The 23,141-nt window shown below is 39.3% G+C and overlaps 1 protein-coding gene across 1 annotated transcript in view; it reads right to left on the reverse strand.

Annotated features, from left to right (window-relative positions):
* Positions 1–1,839: 1,839 nt before the first annotated feature.
* Positions 1,840–23,141, reverse strand: part of KREMEN1 (kringle containing transmembrane protein 1) — a 972,602-nt gene continuing 951,300 nt past the window's right edge. Inside the window, exons 8-9 of the mRNA XM_044068274.1 lie at positions 21,547–21,631; positions 1,840–3,995 (exon numbers count right to left, since the gene is read on the reverse strand). Of these exons, the coding sequence (XP_043924209.1) occupies positions 3,839–3,995; positions 21,547–21,631 (242 nt within the window). The 3' untranslated portion in view covers positions 1,840–3,838. The remainder of the gene's footprint in view (positions 3,996–21,546; positions 21,632–23,141) is intronic.

Consider the following 23,141-nt stretch of genomic DNA (forward strand, 5'->3'; position numbering starts at 1 on the left):
ATATATGGCTGAGGCTACCAAAATCTACTAAACAATGGGAATGTTACTTTAAATTTGTGCTTCCTGATTCTGACTTCCTGTGAGCAGGAAACACTAATATTCTACTGACAAACCTAAAAGAGGATACTTTGCAGTACTTATCAAACAATTACTAGAGTAGTTAATCTGATATTAGAGATGATGAATGCTACTGATTTATGGACGGAATAAATGGAAAGTGATAATAGGACTATGTGTCTATACTGTTTCACCTTACTAAGTGCATTTTCAAGACAACCAGCTGTAATTTGCATTTAGCTGTTTTACTAGTTAATGATACTGCAGAATTTAAAATACATTGTGGTTACTTGCAAAGATCTTTTCTCAAGCTTGTAATTTTAACTTACTTCATTTTAATTTGTTAACAAAGGGATTGGTGAGTGTTTCATCCAAAAAAAAAAAAAAAGAAAAACCCACCAAGCTATATCCTTCCTTTCAATCTTGTATTTCACTTTTTATTCCAAAAAGGCACTTTATGGTTTGGTTAGAATTGCTTAAATATATAAATATATAATGCTTGCGTACAATGTTTTTTTCTGAACATAAATCATCTAGTTGATTCTGAGCATCTTATGTGTCTTTTCTTTTCTTGAATTAATAATCCTAATTCACATCTTCTGAATAATAACAGTGCAGGCTTTATTTCAAATCAGTCAGAAAGTTAACAACAATTCACTTGAGGTGGAATGCAACAAGGGAGGAAGGCACAACGGTGTATCACAGTAGCATGTATGGTCGGCAGCAGTATTGTCTGATTCCATAATAGTTAGATTTGCAATTTATGTATTCTATTCTGTGTGTTGCATGGTACCTTATACACAATGTTAAGGTAATGCTTTGAGCTGGGAGAGCAATGAAAGAAGCAGATGCTCTTAAGAAAATCTGCAGGCTACCCTGATACTAAATGTATCTGCAGCTGCTGCCAAATACAGTTTCCAGTTTACTTGTGAGGAACTCCTTGTACCACCCATATCATTTCTCTACTGGCTTCTTTACACTAGTTTCCAGTTTAAAATCTTACATACCATTCCCTGCATAATCAAAGACCTGACTACCTTTAAAGTTTGACATTGCCTCCTTTCTAGGAACATTTTATGGGATAGAAGGGGCTGATAGAGATTTCAAGAGTTAGATGACACTGGTTTGTCTTAGGGTCTTTATAGCTGCAGCCCCACCATTTTTCTTTATGTTAGTCACTTAAGAGATATCCCATCTACAGATGAACTTTTCATGACTAACTCTGGTTATTATATTATTTCACAATATAGTTATTTACTGTTCATAAGTTAAATATTGTATAGTTCTATGTTTGTGTTTTTTTATAAATGTTCAGCACTTTTGCAAGGTGCATTACAAATAAATTATTGATTGACAGCTTGACTGATTTTATTCAAACAATATGATTTTTCAGTATGCTTACAAAGCTGCTACTGGAGTTTGAATACGAAAGGTGATCTTTATTCTCCCTGCAAGCATTTTTGTAGTAGTAACTGTTTCAAATACTTATTCTCTTTTAATATCTAAATTTAGTACATAGTCAAATTGGGCGGCCACGGTGGTGCAGCAGTTAGCGTTGCCGCCTCACAGCAAGAGGTTCTCCGGTTCGATCCTCAGCTGGGGTCCCTTCTGTGCGGAGTCTGCATGTCCTCGCTGTGGTCGCATGGGTTTCCTCTGGGTGTTCCTGTTTCCTCCCACATCCCAAAGACATGCTGTAGGTGGATTGGACACTCTAAAATTGGCCCTAGGTGTGAGTGTGTGTGTGCCTTCTGTGGAAAGTTGGGTGCCGGGCTGGCAACTCAACACTGTAAAACTCCAATGCCAGTCATGAGCAGACAGGTGATCCGCTGTGGTGACCCCTAACTGGGAAAAGCTGAAAGAAGAAGTACATAGTCAAATTACTGTTTCATGTTTCCTGTTTTTGATTAGTGGCATAGCCATTTTCAGGAAGTAGGATATGTTTGATAAGATATTTAGTCACCTAAATGTTAATATACTGTGTACTACTAAATATGCAATATTGCTGTGGTCCATATTGTATAGTACCTCAAACTGCTGACTATCAGAAAGAAACCTGGCATAACAGTTTGCTTGACTTAAGTCAGCAGTGTGAATCATTAACAGAAGGACAACTGACAGCTGACAGGAAGATAAAACTTATCATCAGCCCAATTCTTCTGTAACGCATTAATGCTGCTCTCCAATCCCTTTTCTTTAATCACATTGAATTCTATAACACTAATCAAAGCAGATTCACATGGCTTTACCAAAAAAGTTGAATATGAAAGTACACAACAGTCTATATTAACCGAAAAAGCTGAATGGAGGGCTTCAGTTTGTCCTATATTGCATTGTTTATCTTTGACAATCAAATGACAGCAAGTATTGCCCCTCTGATGTCTGTATACTCTCAGAAACATAAAATAACATGTTTTACTCTTCCTACAAGCTGTGGGCACCAAATTAAACCCAGTGGACGGCATTTTATGTTAGCCTTGCTTTACTCTGACTGCCTGTAGCTTTGAGCTTACCTTATGCATTTTTATGTATTTTTTAAAGAAAAATAATTCCTCCTTCTAGAGGACTGTACTTATCAAAATTGAGCAATATTCTGTAGAACCAGAAAATTCTGACCCAGTAAATATTCTGTTTATTAAATTTGCAGTGCTAAAATCTCTTCATAGTAGCTAAATGCATTGTCAGGGGAAGTATCTAACGAATGATACTTCAACTGTGCAATCAAAACAGTATAAGCAGAGTATATATATACATAAATGTCTCATCTGTTCTAGTCTTGAAATCTTAAATAAATTAAAAGGTATCAATCCCTATATAGCATTTTACTTTTAGTTATTACTGGAGTTGTAGTCATTTATGTCATCAGAAAAGTAGGTGTAGCTTTTGAAGAATATCTGGCATTTTTTAAGATTTTGCTTAGCCAAAGTAAAACTGAAGCAGTGTGTTTGTAAAAAGTAAATAAGTGGTATATGGAAATATGAGGCACAATCACAGCAAGCTGGGTACAGATTCAGCCCATATGCCACACGCTTCAATATTATGGCTATAGAGAGGTACCCTAAGATCACCATGCACTTGAGTTTCCATTGCAGAAAAAGTTATACTAGCTTTTGATTTTGTAATATGCAATAATGCTATTTTCTGAAAATGAATAGCATTTTCTTTTACATATTTCTTTCAGAAACAAATTATCTTTAACTGTTTACATATCCATTCTTCAATGATGTGATTGCGGTACATCTAAAGAGGATCACCTAATCTTTATTATTGTAAAAAAAGGTGAGTGTGTAATGGCACATTAACAAAACTGCCAACTCTACAGGCAACTTACTATTAAATGCTACATATGAAAGTGACAAAGTACCTTCAGTAAAATAATTACTGCAGGTCTCTTTGCATTGCTATCCTTTGGTCATATTGGGTGAGTGTTTACCCAAGGGTGAAGTGCTAGAAACTGTAGGAAGATTGTTGTACTGCAAAATTATTTGCACTGTAATGTTCTGATCACTGAGTTCTCATGACTCATCAAGTTACACTGAAATGTAACTCTAAAGTTAGCTTTGCTTAGTGTTCACCAAGATTTGTAAAAATGTCACCATGTTCTTTGTTTTGCTGCTAAAAAAGAACCATAGCTCCAAAGTCGTAAGTGCATCAAAGGAAGAACTCAGTGAGTTAACCGTCATTGTACCCTGTTTAGTTTGGAAGCTGATTTGGGTAACAGGATGAGGTCTAAGAGGCTGCTGCAGTGATAAGAGGTTCCTTCTTTCCTACCGGCACATTTATGCTAATCTCCCACTAGTGGGTTACAGTCTTCATTTTGGGTTTTCAGCTTTTTCTTGAAAATGGCAATGGAGGCTGAAGGCTTGTAGAAGATGGTCCAGATCTCTGGAGAAGAATTCTGAATGTGACCGGGATTTTCTGTACTGGGAAGTCGTTTAGATCTGAAATACCAAAAATAAAACAAGCTACAGTAGCAATTTATAGAAAGAAATGGGAAGTCAAAAATGTATGTATTAATTCAAAACACAGAACAAAATGTTGAAACAATTTTTACTAAAAATAATCATTGCATTTGTGGTACTGGACTATCCATTGTAACCAAGTAAATTAAAACTGTTAAAACAACATTCAGCAGTCCATTGAAATGAAAGCGTGCATAAAAAGATAGGAATGCTGGCTATTTTAGCAATGGGTCCGGCTAAATTATATCACTGTAAAATTGTTGGCCTATGATAAATGAAATAGTGAGCGAGAGGTAAGGTAGCAGGCATATTAGTCTTGAAGTCACAACAGTTGTTTTCAGTGCAATTCCTGAATTAGAAAGCCTCAAAAGAAATGTGGCAAATTCTGAAAAATCTTAACTTTTAAGTGAAAATGCCCTTGACACTGTTAGTTGGGGCTGTGAGTATGACATGATTCTTAACATAGTAACATTCTGAAAACATCTGTGTGATACAATTTACAGAGCACTTGAACATTTATAAAATGTATAATTCCAAGGCCACTTAACAGCCTGTTATACTTAACTTATGCTTAACATTTTCTCTAGTGCTTCAAGTACCGATCATTATATATTTACATATATTTAACATCATTTAACATGTTGACCAAGGTAAGTGATTGATCTAAAGAACCCATTTCAGCCACTACCCTAGCCAAAATAAAATACAGAAAATAAACACTGAATGTATTAGTTACGTAGACACAGCTATACCAGAACTGATGGATTATAAGTTAAAATAATGTGATTTTTTCAGTAAATATTATGATTAGGCAGCTATGTCTTCGTCGTCTTCTTCTTTTGGTTGTCCCCATTAAGGATCGCCACAGTGGATCATTTGTTTCTATTTCTTCCTATCCTTTACATCTTGCTCTGTCACACCAACCACCTGCATGTCCTCTCTCACCATATCTATAAACTGTATCTTAGGCCTTCCTCTTTTCCTCTTAACTGGCAGTTCCATTCTTAGCATCTTTTTCCCAATATACACAGCATCCCTCCTGAGCACATGTCCAAATCAACACAATCTCGCCCTCTGGCTTTGTCTCCAAACCATCCAACCTGAGCTGACCTTCTAATATACTAATTCCCAATCCTGTCCATCCTTGTCATATCTGATGCAAATCTTGACATCTTTAACTCTGCCACCTCCATCTCTGATTCCTGTGTTTTTATCAATGCCACTTTTTTCCAGCCCATATAACATAGCTGGTCTCACTACCTCTTGTAGACCTTCCCTTTATCTCTTACTGGTACTGTCTGTCACAAATCACTCCTGACACTCTTCTCCACCCACGCCACCCTGCCTGTACTCTCTTCTTCACCTCTCTTCCACACTCAACATTACTCTGAACTGTTGATCCCAAGTATTTAAACTCATCCACCTTTGCCAACTCTACTCCCTGCATCCTCACCATTCCTCTATCCTCCCTCTCATTCACACACACATATATTCTGTCTTAGTCCTGCTGACCTTCATTCCTCTCCTCTCTAGAGCATATCTCCACCTCTCCAGGGTCTCCTCAACCTGTTCCCTACTCTCACTACAGATCACAGTGTCATCCACAAACATCAAAGTCTACAGGGACTCCTGTCTGATGTCGTCTTGTCAACCTGTCCATCATCATTGCAAATAAGAAAGGGCTCAGAGCTGATTCTTGATGTAATCCCACCCCCACCTTGAATGCATCCGTCATTCCTATCGCAGACCTCACCACTGTCACACTACCCCAGTACATATCCTGTACCACTCATAAATACTTCTCTGCCACTCCTGACTTCCTCATGCAATATCACAACTCCTCTCTAGGCACCCTGTCATATGCTTTCTCTAAGTCCACAAAGACACGATGAACTCCTTCTGATATTCTCTATATTTCTCCATAAACAACCTCAGAGCAAACACAGCATCTGTAGTTCTCTTTCCTGGCATGAAACCATACTGCTGCTCACTAATCATCACCTCCCTTCTTAACCTAGCTTCCACTACTCTTTCCTATAACTTAATGCTGTGACTGATCAATTTTATCCCTCTGTAGTTACTACAGCTAAATCATTACGAAAACACTTCTTCTCTACTCCTCACATCCTCTCACTTTCCAAGATTTCATTAAACAATCTGGTTAAAAACTGTATTGCCATCTCTCCTAAACACCACCATGCTTCCACGGGTCTGTCATCTTGATTAGGTAGCTATGGGTTGAAGCTAAAAGTCAGATTTTTAGTACTAAAATCAGAATATGGTGAATTATTAGAATCTGCTCAGTGGCTCAGGCTGCAAAATTGCTGTCTCACAATCTAAGATGGAATATAATGAAATCGACAGTTCTACAGTTACATTATAATTAGATCCTTACAATGAGTACAAGACCCGCCACTGTTGGTCGGTCCCTCAGTGCTCTTTGATTCCGACAAAAGAGCGCAACTCACTGTCATACTCTTAAAACATTTTAAATTTGCCATGCTGCCATGCCCCACTTGGCATGGGGACTATGCCTCTCACAGCCCCTCTAAATTCATTTACTTAACCAAAGATCATTTAACTGTAGAAAAGTGTATACTCTAAGTATCTATGACTTCAGCCTAAGCATATTCTCTTTAAATTTATGTAATGATCTCATAGTAATATTTATTGTGAGGTCACTTCACCTTAGACTAAAGAAGTACCGCAAGGAAGTACAAAGTTGCACTTAGCATATATCACCCAAAATTACTCTAATGCTCTCATAATAGTGAGAACTGTATCTGCAGTCCTTGAAAGTACAACATGAACCCATAATTATACACCTGCAATAACTGCAGCAGTTGAGCAGTTCAGGTATTCATACCTACCTAAAATCATGTAATATCATACGAAAAAGGAGGAGAAGTGTATCTGTGATACTTGCACACCAAGCTGCATGAAATGGGCTAAATTAGAAATCTGTGAAGGACAGGAGAAGATACCAGAGAAGATACAAACTAATAATCCCTCGCATTGTAAGCAGTAAGAGATGGATCAGTGATAATATCAGTGTTAAAGAGAATATGAATGAGTTTACTGTTCCTGGCTACAACAATCAACGTGTTAACTCATGCCCTCCAGTACAGCTCTTTTAAGTGTGTACCTTTAATTCCCAGTGGACGTGGCTTGAGCCTTTAAAAAATAAAGTTATCATCTTACAGTTTTCACAAATACTCATTGACAGAGGTCAAATATCAATACACTTGTGTTTGCCATCATATATGCTTCAGGATAAAATATTCTGATACCTTGTACATAACGTGGTTTAGGAATTATTAATGCAAATATCAATAAGCAAAATTTGATGCCTAGAGGTATCAGTCGTAGGTAACTGCAGATGCACCTGGAGGCGTTACTTGGATGTAATGCGTTAAGACTATAACTATTTCTTGTAGACATGATACAATATCACAATCCACAAGTTATCATGATAACCATTGCATGTGGACTTTAATAACGGTAGTGAGAGCAGTAGCTTGTGTGAAATAAACTTCCATTGTCTGAGATGATGACAAAATAAAAAAAAATACAATAAAAGTATAGATAGCATAAAGGAACTCTGAGCAGCAGACTGTCTGGACTTTGACATCTTTATGAAGTGCAAAGCAAAGTATAAGATGAATAGCACAGAACAGGGGCTAAACACAGGACAAAGAGGGAGCTGGAACTCCAGAAAGGAAGATACACAACTTCATAAACAAGACAGCAACATGAGAACCATCCATTTCAACAAGAATCCTTGCTGTAAATCTTTAAAGAGGAAAAAATAGCATGATTTAATGAAGAAAAACTATAAATGATAACATCTATTGTTTTGCATAATCAGTACATTAGCAGTCAATATGAAATGTGTACATTTGGTGTACTTAGGTTTTAGGACTAAGAATGCTGCATTTGAAGAGCAGCCTTTCATTTACGTGAGATGCCAGCTTTGCTTAAAAAGTATCACTGAGTGTCTGATTGTATCAGGAGACTTTATATGTAACACACAGAGACATGATGTGGGCTGAACCTCATGTAAACAAATGGGATCTCCCATGTCTAGACATAAATCAATATGAATATATTGAGGGAAGATCACGCCTACTATATTTGTAACCTTTACAGAAAAGGTTACATCTGCAGAGAAAGAGTGGTTGATGGTACACACACCCTACCTCAGTGTTACAAAGGTTATTAGCACCATTTCTCATGAAGAAATTATAAACAAATGTTTTAAGGTCAGGGTCAACAGATACATAGTCTACTTAGACGACAACTGGATTTCCAACATAATCTAAAAGGTGAACTGTACAGGTGGGCTGCTGTGGATCTTAGATTGTAGTGTTCTTCTCTTTGGCATTTTCTTTTTTGATGAATGATTGATAACAGTGGTATCTGGAACAGTAACATTTCTGATGATTACACTTCGAATATTACTCTTCTCTCTGTCTCTGTCTTCTCTCTTTCTCTCTCCCCTTCAGACTGAATAATTCCCAGAAAGGGTTGGACAAAACCTATACTTGATGTAAAACAACGGCTTAATGTAAATTAATAAATTCTGGAAAGCATATGTTTCCTGCTACCTACTGTAGTTAGGGAAAACTTCTTAAGGTAGATTTTATTTTAAGGATGCAGGTGCAATCACTGAGGGAGATCTTATCTATGACCAAAGGTTTGACACTGCAGTATTAAAGGACTTCAGTTACCTAATATTATACCGAAGGGGATTACTGGCCCTTCTAGGAAAGTCACTCTATAGCAGTGCAAGTTCAATTGCCACATTCTTTCCACTAATTCTCAATACTTCTTTCTGACAATCTTGTTTGTGCATCTGTATTATTGTCCAAAATCTCAAGTGTTTTCAACTGCTGAAGTTCCAACAATTTATTTTCACATTTCTGTTCAACAATTACAAATTCTTTTGACACACTTAATTTCAGTTTTGCACATTTTAAAGAAATGTCCTTTACTGTTTCTTTGACAACCTTTTCCATTTACAGAATATCACCCAAGATGCTTTTAAGTCTTTTGAAAGCTGGCTTTGTGATAGTCAGCATCTGCTCAACCTTGTAAAAAAAGTCTACTATTCTTCCCTTAATCATCTATAATGAAGCTCTTAAGTTCCACATATTTCTTGTCATTTGCACCTTTTTAATGAAAAATTTGAAGAACTTATTTTCTAAATTCCAAAGAATTTTTGTCAAATGGGAGGCTACTTCATCTATTAAAGTAATTTGCATGTCAGATGTCCAGTCAGTTTACTCTATTTCAGACATTGAAGTTTAGGTGTTCGTTAACATTGAAAGTGGTAAATGAAACCTTCACAATTTGCAAAGTCAGTTAAAAATAAGTTTGGACTAGCCACTGAGATTTTGATGGAGATCGGTAGAGTTTTTAGCTCTCTTTGGGTAATTTTTTATTAAATCTTAATCTGGTTGTTTACCTAAGAAATAATCTGATACAGTGAGTGCCTACCCCATCAGTGTAGGACTTTAGTCAGTTTGCATACAACGAGGGTGGACATGTGGCCTAATGGATAAGGTGCCTGACTTAGGATTAGAAGATTGTAGGTTTAAGTCCTACCGTGGTTGTTCAAAAGTTCAGTGTTCATAGGTGTGTACTAGCTAATGGCCCTGGAGCCTTTACAAGCCTAGCCCATAGGATTACCCTGGCATTGTGCCACCTGACCTTAGTTCCCAGTACCTTTGTCGAGTAGAGCGACTGGAGTTATCCCCGGGGTGAATTTTCTATTTCCCATCCACTCATCAAGATTTTTGTTGAAGAGCGCCAGTGAGGTGTTCTGCTTTACATGTATGGGAAGTCTATTCCAGAACATGGGCAGTGTCTGGGTTTTGAGCCTGTCCCTCTAGCATGTTTTGTTGATTGTGGTAATGAGGTTGAAGTCTCTGGACCATGTGGTGCGGAGGGATTGGTATTTATTTAGATGTAGCATTTCTAACAGAGCTGGGTCAGATATTGCTTTGTAAGTCAAGCAGAGATCGCCTCTAAGTAGGCGATATGAGACAGAGAATAGTGCCAGTTTTTAATCTGTCAGGCTGCAGAAAGAACTAAAGCTCTTATGAGCTGCTTCAAGTGTCAAGGGTACAGGGTGTGAATCTTTCCATCTTCATTTCCCAGCTATATGACCTTGAGCAATTCACATAACCAGACAATGCTTTGGAGCTAGGCTCCTTAATGGTCTAATGATTGCATGCCTAGTGAATACCTATGTATGAATGTATAAATTTCCATACCTCCCTCCCTACCACTTCTCAGGAAAATAGAAAAGATATATTCCATACCTGCTTATGCTATATTCAATCACCTCAATTATAAAAGTGAGTTTAAAAGCAGTCACATGCAATATCTTTACTGAAATATTTAAATTTATATTTTATGCAGCTGTGTGTAATACCTTATCTGAATAACGTATCTTATGGACAGGAAAGAAGTGACTTAATGAAGCCATGATTGCCAGTACTAAGGTTTATTTGTTTTGTCCGATACCCATACCAAGGTAGTCTTTTTAGAACAAACCTTTGGCTTAAGTTTCACAATATGGTTAAATTACATTATGATACAAGTTACTGATCATCATGACAGCGAACGCAACACCATAGATAAAAGGCACTGAAGGACACAGGGCTGCTGATGGGATGTCTTTAACGCCTGTGAGGATATGGTTAAATCATTTTCATTTACTGTCCTGAAGCATGACATTTCTTTTCTCTAAGCCACTTTGCCTTTACATTTTGCCTTTGAAAAAGTTAAACAGATAATGAAATGTAGAAATGGACAAGTAACTTTTGATAAGCATACTAGCCATCTGGCCAGTACAGCCAATACATTCAAAGACTTCATACATGGAAAGATTTTGAAGACTATCACTGTATACCATTAGATGCAGGCTGTTAGGAGATTAATACTTATATACAAAATTATATATGATGCAGAACTAAGAGCATTATATGATACAAATTGCTTTCTATACACATAATACTAGAAATGTTGGGTACATAGTTCATTTAAGTAAGTAGTCAGATAATTTAAAATCTTTATAGATGCTCAGAAATGCTGGATATTGTTGAGCTGAGGGCACAAGCTTTTAAAGGTCTCTCATACAGGCATAGATCTATCAGCAAGTGATTGTGCATCACTGATCAAAAGTATGTCACTGTGCAGAACAAGCAGACCAGAATACACCATTTGCTAACATTAATATGACTACCTGCATTTTTTATACAGTCTGACTGATCAGTCTTACTTCACCTCTCATTCCTCTTTTTATGCATGTACTATTATAGGAAAGATCTGACTTTGACCTAGACTTACAGTCCAGACTTTCAGCAGTCCATGCTGCCATTGATGTCAATGACCATTTAAAACATCCTTTAAAAGGAGAAGTGTAAACTAATGAATCAATCATCATCATAGATTGCTGAAGACATTGTGCTTATGTCCCAGTCAAACTGTTTTTGCTGTTCCTTTTATTTTCCTCTTCAGAACCAGCCTTAGGTCAACTGGTGCCCTAGGCAAAAGGGAGCCACAGCACCCCCACCACACCACCCGGTGCCCCCATCCTGGTCTACCTCCACCAAATAAATACTGGAAAAGTGCTCCTGCTAGAGCGGCGGCCACCTCGGTGGCCTATGCCTAAGGCTGACTATGTCTCTGATTGCAAAAAATAGAAAAAAATACATGTTCATAGGATCATAGGTTCATAGGTAGGTACTAGGCTATCTGCCTGAGGCCATTTATAAGCCTAGCCAGAGTGTGTCAGCTTTCGCCCCATTGATTAATTAACTGAGCCTCTGTCAAGAAGAGCCAATGAAGTAATCCCAGGGGTGTATTTTCTGTTACCCATCCACTCGTCAAGGTTTCTCTTGAAGAGTGCTAGTGAGGGGCTCTGCCTAATGTAGTTAGGAATTTTGTTCCAAAGCATGGGGAGTCTCTGTGACAGGAATCTATCCCTCCAGCATGTTCTATTTATTGTTTTGGTGAGGTTTAGCTCACTAGAGCGAGTGGCTCGCAGTGACTTGGATTTCTTTAGGTGGAGCATGTCCATCAATTCTGAGTTGGACATGGCTTTGTAAGTCAGGCAGAGATCACCTCTGAGTAAGCGATATGCCACTGAGTACAGCCAGAGTTTTTCCAGTCGGGCTGCATAGGACATATGTTTGAGGCCAGTAATCCTCTTGGTGAGGTACTTTTGTGGTCTTTCCAGCTGTTGGAAATGTCTTGTGAGGTACATCCCAAATGGGGCATTGTACTCTATGATGGGTCTGATGAGTGACAAGTAGAGGGGCACTATAACCTCTTTATTTCTAGATGCGAACCCTTTAGTAATTAGATGGGCTACATAGAAGAATTTCCTAACTACTTTGGCAATATGATTGTCAAAGTAGCGATTACTATCTACCTGGGTCCCCAGATCTCTTATTACCTCTTCTGTATTAAAGGGGCTGCCATATATGTGGTAATTCATGGGTGTTTTGTTTTTCTCAAACTGGATAACTATGCATTTTTTGGCATTTAGCTTGAGACCATGACTTTGGCACCAGGTGTCTGTCTCAGTAAGGCCCTGTTGGAGAATGTCCATGTCAGCCGGAGAGTCAATTATGGCTCCCAGTTTGCAGTCATCAGTGAACTTGGTTAGCCATAGTCCTCCTGTGTTTGCCTGTACTTCTGAGAAGTATATGCCGAACAGTAGGGGTCCCAGGACAGAGCCTTGTGGGACACCACTTGTGAATGGTTTAGAGTCGGACCCGGAGCCCGCTATTCTTACCATGTGAGTTCTGTCGGTAAGCTAGTTGGCAACCCATCTCGTGATGTAGGGGTTTATGTTCAGGCTGGTGAGTTTTTCTATATTTTCTGAGTGGGGAATGGAGTCAAAAGCCTTGGCGAGGTCAACGTAGGCTGTGTGAACCACCTTCCTCTCATCTATGGCCTTGGTGACTATCTCGAAGAAGTCAACCAGGTTTAGGCATGTTCTGCCCCTAACAAAGCCGAACTGGGTTGGGTCAAGTGTTTGGAGATTTCCAATGTCTTTGTTAATGAGTTCCATGATGATGCACTCCATAGCCTTGCAGACCAGTCTAGTCAGGCTTATGGGGTGAAAGTTACCAGGGTCAGTTGTGGCCCCTCCTTTGTGGAGCGGAATAACCATTGCTGTGCGCCATTCTATTGAACAGTGTGGTGGGTTTTAGTAGTGTGTTAGTTTGTTTGCAAGATGCAGCCTGGGACACCATCTGGCCCATTTGACCCCCATGTGCTTTTTTTTTTGGCTTTTGAAGCTTTTCCTTCGTCTGTAATTAATTGGAGGACACACTACACTAGTATTTGTTTGTGGGCTTTTGGGGGTGAGAGGGGGTGAAGTTTCTTACTGATACTGATCAGGGATGTCTTTCCTTCTTGGGATTTGCTTTTTTTCTGAACTAGTTTCCTTCTTCTATTGTATAGCCTGTTTATGGCAGGGGTCCACCAGACTGGTTTCCTTCTCTTAGGAGACTGAGTCTTGGTTTTGCTGGGGATGGCACCATCCATGCATCCTTGTAGGTGCTCATAGAGTACATTTGTAAAGGTTCCTGCATCTTGGACACTGTTATCCTTTAGCGTGGGAGCTGTGAAACTTACCACCTCTGTCTTAAGTAAGGTGAAGTTTGCTATAGAAAAGTTTTTCACTGTGGTTTCCTTGGTTGGGGGTGGTGGTGTGGTGTGGATATCCAGAGTGATTAGTTTATTGTCTGATCTTACCAGTGACAGGTTAACCTCTGGTGTGGGACACCTGTCGCCCATGTTAGTGATGATCAGGTCCAATATGTTTTCACCTCTGGTAGGGGAGTTTACCAGCTTATCCAGGGCATTTGAGTTGATAAATTCCAGGAAGCGCTGAACCTGGGAGTTTGTACCAGAAGTTTTCCCCAGTTAACGGGGGTAATTGAATCACCCAAATATCAGGGTGTTCGGGGACCTTCATTGTTTTCCAGTGTCCCAGAAAGGCGGCGAGTGGTGGTCCTGGATCATGGAGGGTGCAATTTGCATTGCAGACTTGCCCGATGTTAGTTGCACATGAATGATCTCAGAGGTATCATGCTGCACCACTAACCTGGAGGTGTAGGTATCCTTGATGAATATGGATACACCCCCTCCTTTTGTGTTTCGATCTATGTTCTGTGGCCGAAATGTGTGGTATGAGTTGTAGCCCGGTAGTGCTGGGGTGCTCTGTGGAGCCTTGAGCCAAGTTTCAGTTACTGCACAGATGTCGACGTTCTCCATACTGAGGAGTGCTTCAAGCACGTGCATTTTGAGATTTAAACTCCTGGCGTTGAGTGGCATAACCCTCATTTTTTTTATTTTTGCTGTTTACGGAGGTGGGTTTGACTTTTGAGCCTTGCCTAAAAAAGGCACTATGGGGGCAGCAAGAGCCTTGGCCAGTATTCAAAAGCCTAGGGGTAACAGGTGCAAGCCGTCTCTTGTGAAGCAACAAGGCTTGTCGAGCATGTTGTCCCAGGCTGACAGACACTGGATTGCCTTTGAATGACACCAGAAGCTTAGCCAATTGTTGAAATGGATCATTTTTTCTTTATATTGCGGTATCATTCTTGGTGAGGGCAGGATGCTACTCAGGGACAGGGTCATACCCGCCTGGGCTACATGATCAGAGAGCTCTTCCATGTCTCTTTTCATGTAGTCCAGGGAGGTACGTCTCAGGTCATTCACACCAACATGAACAATGACAGAGTCATATTTGTACTTGTTCTGGAGTGACCTGAGAGCTTGTGTTATGTTGCGGATTCTGGCTCCTGACAGGCAGCTAACAGTAACCTTCTCCTTGTCCAGCCTAGTGAGTGGGACGTCAGTGTGCTGGACTATAGAGTCACCTATTACTAGTGTGTTAGTTATGTTATTTCGCCTTAAGGGCTGTGATTGTGCAGCACACTGATTTTGTGTTTTATGTGTTGTCTGGTTTGTGACGGGATGTGCAAGTTTTTTGGGTGTCTGCTTTGGAGGTCTGTGATGCTTTTGCAGGTTTTTATGTAGAGCCTCCGAGTATGATTTTATGCATTTATGTGTATTTTTTGCCAGTGCTGGTTTAGTATGTCTATGTGAGGCTGGAGGTGTGATGCAAGTGTTAACCTTCTCCTTATGACTGCCTGCTCCAGTCTTGGGTGGAGAGAGCTTAGCCTCCAATTCAGCTATATAATTGCATCTCTCACATATGTTAATGTTTTGTGGTAGGAGGAGAGGGTTGTCTGTGTACATGAGGCAGTTGTAACATTGCCTCAGGATACCCAGGTTCACCAGCTGGACTGGAGAGTATACCTGAAATTGCCCTTTGGTCATGCCTGAATAGTAGGATGAGCTGCTTAGTTGCTTGGTTGGTGAGGGGTGAATAATGAGCCTTGCCCTGCTGGGCAATCAAGTGTTGGGGTATATTAGTGCTTGCTATAAGGTCTGAGCAAGTGCTGGACTGTAGGATGCTTTTTAAGTGCTTAGGTTGAGGGTTAGATGACTTTCAGGGGAAAAACTGAAGAGGAGACTTGGTGGAGCTGGGAATAATTTAGTCCTAGCTAACTGGCACTTCCTGGATGTGCAAAACTGTGCAAACGCGGTTTTTACAGCAGGGAAATGAAAGAGATAGAAATTAGCCCAGAATGGCCTATAAACTACTAACTTCTGGGCTGGAGCCACTCCTCCAGGGACAGATGGCTGCTCAAAGCTCCCGCTCTCAGAGGTGAACAGAGAAACCTCTTCCTATCCAAGTAAGGTATGGGCAGCTCAGAAACTTGTAACACAGATCTGAATTCAGCACTAGCCTGAAAACAGGACTATACTATCTTAGAAAGATGGGAAACAAGGACATTTTTTTAAAAAGATAAGGCAAAAACAGTAAAAAATACACTTAAAACAGCTTTAAACAACTACAAACAGTAACAATACACTTAAAACAGCTTTAGATGACTACAAGCAATCAGAAAAGGCTTTTAAACAAATTACCCAATTAACCAGTAAAAAAATCTCAAAACTGAGCCCTGCTCCTGTAGTCTTCAATCAGACAAGTTCTAACTGCACACTCCTGCCACAGGGGTGCAGGGGAACCTACCCCAAAAAAGAAGGCCTGGATTACTGCTCAAGTTATACAAACAAAGCTAGATTCAGCAGGCCTAAATTTAGTTTATGCGACAGCAAACAAGGCACACCAATTTCAGTACGAAAACAGTTAAAATATGCAGGCACTATAAGCCTCTAACTAGAAATTCCCAGCTCAGAAGGGCAGGGTCCAGCCTCTCTTCCCACAAGAATGCAGACCACAAACCTTCTTAATGTAAAATGACTGGACTGAAGCCCAAGTACTTAAACCCGAACTAATGCACTTTTAGAATAACAGACACTGAGCCTTCAATCAGAAGTTCCCAACTTAGAAGGATGTAAGCTACCTGTTCTGCCACAAAAGTGCAGACCACAAACCTTCTTCATGTAAAACAACTGGTCTGAAGCCCAAGTGCTTAAACCAAAAGGCTTAGAGTGATAGCTACACTTTAACCAAGCAGTAATAAATACAATTGAATACTTTTAAGAAGGCCTGGATTAGTGCTCATAGATTCAGCAGGTCTGGATCTAGTCTATGCTACAGAAAACAAGGCACACCACTTTCAGTAAGAAACAGTTCAAATATGCAGGGACTATAAGCTTTTAACCAGAAATTCCCAGCTCAGAAGGGCAGAGTCCAGCCTGTCCTCCCACAAGAGTGCAGACCACAAACCTTCTTAATGTAAAATAACTGGCTTGAAGCCCAAGTGCTTAAACCAGAACAAATACACTTTTAGAATAACATACACTGAGCCTTCAATCAGCAGTTCTCAACTTAGAAGGATGTAAGCTACCTGCCCTGCCACAACAGTGCAGACCACACACCTTCTTAATGTAAAACAACTGGTTTGAAGCCCAAGTGCTTAAACCAAAAGGCTTAGAGTGATAGCTACACTTTAATCAGGTTACCACCAAGCAGTAATAAATACAATTGAATACTTTTAAGAAGGCCTGGATTAGTGCTCAAGTTATACAAACAAAGCTAGATTCAGCAAGCCTGGATCTAGTCTATGCTACAGCAAACAAGGTGCACCACTTTCAGTAAGAAACAGTTCAAATATGCAGGGACTATAAGCTTTTAATCAGAAATTCCCAGCTCAGAAGGGCAGAGTTCAGCCTCTCCTACCACAGGAGTGCAGACCACAAACCTTCTTAATGTAAAATAACTGGCTTGAAGCCCAAGTGCTTAAATCAGAACTAATACACTTTTAGAATAACAGACACTGAGCCTTCAATCAGCAGTTCCCAACGTAGAAGAATGTAAGCTACCTGTCCTGCCACAACAGTGCAGACCACAGACCTTCTTAATGTAAAACAACTGGTCTAAAGCCCAAGTGCTTAAACCAAAAGAATCTAAATGGCAATGCTCAAATCTGCTCTGAGCTACAACAGAATGGCATTAAATATACTGATCCCAGGGATATTGCCAATATCCTGGCAGATCGATTTAGTGTCAAATTCACCCCCCTCTCACCCCCTAAAAGGCCCATCTCACTACCAAAAGATTGCCAAATTCTGATAATCGCAGCCACACAGGTAGAAACCGCACTCTCCAAAGCTAAGAATACAGCATCCATGGGACCAGATGACATGCCAGGCTATGTACTACATGAACTACAAAATGAACTGGCACCTCACCTAAGTGTCATGTTTAATCATAGCCTTACCTCAGGCTTCATGCCCACTGAGTGGTGTACAGCTACAGTTATCCCACTCCACAAGGGAGGATCTGCCTTGGATCCCGGGAACTACCGTCCCATCAGTCTGACAAGCCTAATCTGCAAGGGCATGGAATGCATTATTATGGAACTTATAAACAAAGACATTGGCAACCTTCAAACACTGGACCCCACCCAGTTTGGGTTTGTGAAGGGCAGCTCTTGTCTCCTGAATCTGATTGACTTCTTCGAATCAGTCTCCAGAGCTGTGGACAAGGGTAACACGGTCCACACAGCCTATCAGGACCTCGCCAAGGCCTTCAACACCATCCCCCACTCTGGAATCATAGATAAAATTACTCAGCTGGGCATAAATCCCTACGTCACTTAATGGGTTGCCAAATGGCTTACTGACAGAACCCAGACTGTAAAAGTAGCCGACTCCAAATCCAGCTCCAGACAAGTGGAGTACCTCAGGGTTCAGTTCTGGGACCACTCTTGTTCGGCATCTACTTCTCTGAAGTACAGGCCAACACTAAGGGACTCTGGCTAACAAAGTTCGCAGATGACTGCAAACTGGGAGCCATTACTGAATCCCCAAATGATGTGGATATTCTACAAAAGGTCTTACAGAAAGAGATGCCTGGTGCCAGAGCCATGGGCTCAAGTTTAATGCCAAGAAATGTATAGTTATCCCCTTTGGAAAAAAACATGTACCCATGAATTACCACATAGGTGGCAGAACACTAAACATCAAAAGTGTGATGAGAGACTTAGGGACACAGGTGGACAGTGGTCTCACTTTCGATAACCACATCGCCACAACAGTCAGGAAATCCTTCTATGTGGCACACCTCATCACTAAGGGCCTTCATCCAGAAAAAAGGAGGTCATTTTCCCACTGTAGTCATCCCTCATTAGGCCCATTATAGAGTATAATGCCCCATTTGGTATGTACCTCACAAGACATCTGCAAAAGCTGGAAAGGCCACAGAAATACCTTACTAAAAGAATCACAGGCCTAAAGCAGATGCCATATGCTGACCATCTAAAAAAACTCCAGCTATACTCTGTGGCATATCGTCTACTCAGAGGCGATCTCTGCTTAACATGCAAGGCCATGTCAAACCCTGAGCTGTTGGACATGCTCCACTTAAAGAAACTCCAATCCCTCAGAGCCACACTCTCCAGGAATCTAAACCTTGTCATCATAATGAACAAAATATGCTGGAGGGATAGTTTCCTGACTCAGAGACTCCCCATACTCTGGAATAGACTGCCCATACATGTCAAGCAGAGCACCTCATTGGCCCTCTTCAAAAGAAATCTTGATGATTGGATGGGAGATAGGAAATTCACTCCGGGGATCATGTCAGTCACCCTGCTAGACAGGGGTCCAGAGAAGTAAATATTGTGGGAAGAAATATCCAGGGAATTGTTATGGCTAGGCTTGCACAGGCCCTAGGGCAGATAGCCTAGTACCAACCTATGAACCTATAAAAGGCTTAGAATGACAGGTACACCAAGCAGTAATAAATACAATTGAGTACTTTTAAGATGACGCAAAAGCAAAATAAAGTAATAAAGTAGGAAGAAACACAAATACAGTGAAAGCAGATGAATAAAGTGCAATTTTTTTTTTTTGAGTGAGCAAATGAGATGGGCCCAGGAGGATTATCCAAATGCAAATTTACAAGAGGGGCAGGCAGTTTCAAGCCACCAAGATTAATACCAAAACAAAAACAGGAAGGGTGGATGGGGAACTAACTGAAAAAACAGACACACAACTTCCAGCTTGTTAGTATTCAATGCAACACAAATAAATAAATTTAAATGCTGTATTATTTGAAAAAAGTGCAGATAAAGATTTACTTAAATTCACTTATACGTCCAGTTGATTGCAGGTAGGTCTTAGCTGGCCAAAGCTCAGAGTTTAAGCATGTAGAGGTCTTGGCTGAATATGTGTGTGTGTGTGTGTGTGTGTGTGTGTGTGTGTGTGTGTGTGTGTGTGTGTGTGTGTGTGTGTAATCAGATAATCAAAGCTTTCTTCACAAATACTGTAACTATGAAAGACACCTGAAAATACCTAATCAAGGCCTCAATATAATTTGTTAGATGAAGGACAAAAAAATTAAAGCCATCATCACAACTGAAGACCCTGTGACCCAACTGAAAGATTATTTTTTTTCATTTAGATGACAGTCACTGCTGATGTGACACCCCTACCCTCTGTGCAAAATGGGGAAAAAGGGGGTATGGATGGATAGTTAGAAAAGTCATAGCAAGGGAGGCTTTTGATAATATATATGAAAAGTGCTACTACAGGAAAGCACAAATAAAATAAAAACAGTCCATCAGTTCTAAAGGAAAAGAAGAACAATTATGCCTAAGGCCGGCTATGACTACAGATCTATATCATAACACATCTGCTGAGCAGAAAAGGCCAGGATAAGCTTCAGTAGTAAGCTGAAAACATGCATATTTCAAAAATGATTATGATAATCATACCATACCATTTTTTCTTTGTGTACAGTGTAATTCTACTACCAGACAGTTAGTATTATCTGTTCACTTAACAGAATTAAAGCTCAGAAAATAATGACAGATCATAATTCTGTTTCCCCTTCATCCTTCCATGATGTATACAGTCCCTCTAACTGTTTTGGGCTTTGCATGATATTAGACTTAATTTTGTGCCTTGCAAGATCAAAATGGTTACACCTACAAAAACTTGTATGTGTCTCATAAACTCACCTGGTTATCGCAAGTAAATGAATACATAAATATAGACGGGGCCAGATTCAATGAAGCCTACACTAAGTATAAACCAAGTGTTCATGATATGTATTCAGTTTCTTATCACATCCTTTGTGCTTTCTGGTCACTCAGAAAGATTACACTAAGTGTACATGTAGTCTGCACTTTGTGATAACCTTTATGAAATCCTGTCAGTATATAAAGCTGCAAAAATATCAGTAGGAAAACTAAAATTAGGAAGAAGAAGGTGTGTGTTCTGTCTGTGTTGTCTGTCATTCATAACAGTGTACACTTAGTGTAGGCTTTATTGAATCTGGCCCTCTTGTATGTAACATATACCAATATAAATGCCAACATGTAGCAATCAAAATGGGGCAAACAGGCCAAAGTATACATTAGCATTTGTAAGTCAATCAACTGCATTCACCAGTAAAATTGTATAAACTAAATAGTAAGACATTTTGGGATGAATGCAGAACTTGGAAATATCTCCCAGAAATAAACTGCCACTCAATCTTGAGAATTATCATTTGTGGGAAATGAGATTTCTTTTCTTTCTTTTTTTTTTGGACTGATGATCTAAATTTACTATGCTTTGATGCTTTGAATCATCACTGACGACACATACACTATTATTCTGGAAATAAAATATGTATTAATTCATGAGCAATGTTTGGTTAAGGAATTTCTTCAGGAACTTAAAGAATGTTAAGCATCTCCTAACTTTAACTGCATGAGCTATTTACGCATTTTTGGACTGTTGCCCATAGAACCCCTTATAAGAAACAGACAAATCCAGAACGAATAGTGTACCTTAATACTTATAGTAAGTAGTGAAGTTTAGTACAGGTGAGGTTAATTCACACTGCTGGATAGCAAGGGTTCTTGTCAGGACATGTGCACACTAAGGACTTGATAACCATTGCCTAATACAACCCTTCATTCATTACTTGGAATCCATAGTTAGGAACTTACTTGAGCTTCTGGCCCAGCTTACTTACCGGCTTGTGACATGCAACACTATCTTTGTAAGCAGTGCAAGAACGCTGAGGATCAATACTGCAACCAGAGGGTAAATTGTCCAACCTAAGAAACAAATGGCCAAAGCATTATTTTTTTTTTCAAAAACATATTAATAGAGCAATGTCTAATAAAGTCAAACTTTTATAACAAAGTTTAGATCAGTGATTACTTTTCTTAGTTTTTGAATGCCACTTTTCTCACCTGTAACAGAGTTTACTGATCATGTTTCTTACTTTGAATTTGATTCTGTATTTATATCATTAGAACCCACAAATACATGTAACCCATACAGTAATATTTTAATAAAATAAAATACAATTTGAAAGAGACATATGACAGAGAAGTCATAGGATTTATGTGTTGCAATTTGTATGCTATTATTTCATTATTTGTAAATATATATTTTTACATTAGTTTTAAATGAACAGATTTGCTGGAGATCTTTTAAAGAACACAGAAAGAGAAAAGGATCAGTGACATTGTGATTTGTTTTTGTTTCCATTTTAACAACCATTGGTAAGAACAGTAACTTTACTTTTGAGAAACGAGGGAGTTGACTTAAATAAGTCAATTACTATGTTAAACAATACTCCTGGACCATGAGCCAATTATGAATGAGTCTGGGATTTAGGAATTTTATTTTTTTTTAAAGAATTATAATAAACTTGTGGATGAAAATTTGGACATTTCATAGTTGCTTGTCTATTGTTATGGGTTAAGACTAAATACAACTGTTTTCTAATGGGTAAGCAGACATATATTAGTGACAATTCATGGAAAATAAATGAAACTTAGCTAATCAAAATGTCATCTATCTCAGATGATTAATCAAAATCACAGCTCATGAAAATAACAGCTACTACATCTCATATTGTCAAACAAACTACTGCTACTGTTCTATAACAATACACTATTTCAAGGGGGGAGGCTTCATCTTTCATACTCCAACCATTAATTCCCCCTAAATTTTGCATGCTATCTCCAAAAATGTTCTTCCATAAGGGAAAGATAACATTCCTTGCTGGCAGCAATACTTTGAGTGTTATTTCTTATCAGTAGGGAATTACTCTATCCGATCATTTCCATTTGAAGAGAAGAGGTCTCTCCGTTGAGAGGTTTCTATCAGGGACCAGATTAGTTCACATACTTCAATAGTCATTACATGCAAGTTTGAATATACTATTACTCAATAATTTGAACATACAGTTTTGATGAATTAAGAGCCATACAAGTAAGGATCATCATAACTATATGACTCCATTATAAGTATGGGAAAAATAAGGTACAGTTGTATCCCACTCACCATAATTGTAGGTGTTCGAGTAGATCAATGTTGCAGTACTGATTCTTGGGTTTTCCTGCCATGCAGATGCCAGAGACTGGCCCAATTTCTAGAGTCTTTGCATGATTCCTAGCTGACAGATGTCTGATGTCTTGACGTTAGGGTATAGGAAGGGTGTCTGTTGGCTCCATCTTCAGGATATTTTAAGCAACGAATAAACAATCTGCTGCCTGAGGCCAGCACAAACTCCCCAGCTATCTGAATTTGAGTGCAAAGGGAGCAAATAATAGG

This window comes from Protopterus annectens, chromosome 4.part0 (genome assembly GCF_019279795.1).
Source record: "Protopterus annectens isolate FY-2018-M chromosome 4.part0, PAN1.0, whole genome shotgun sequence".
Taxonomy (NCBI): Eukaryota; Metazoa; Chordata; order Ceratodontiformes; family Protopteridae; genus Protopterus; species Protopterus annectens.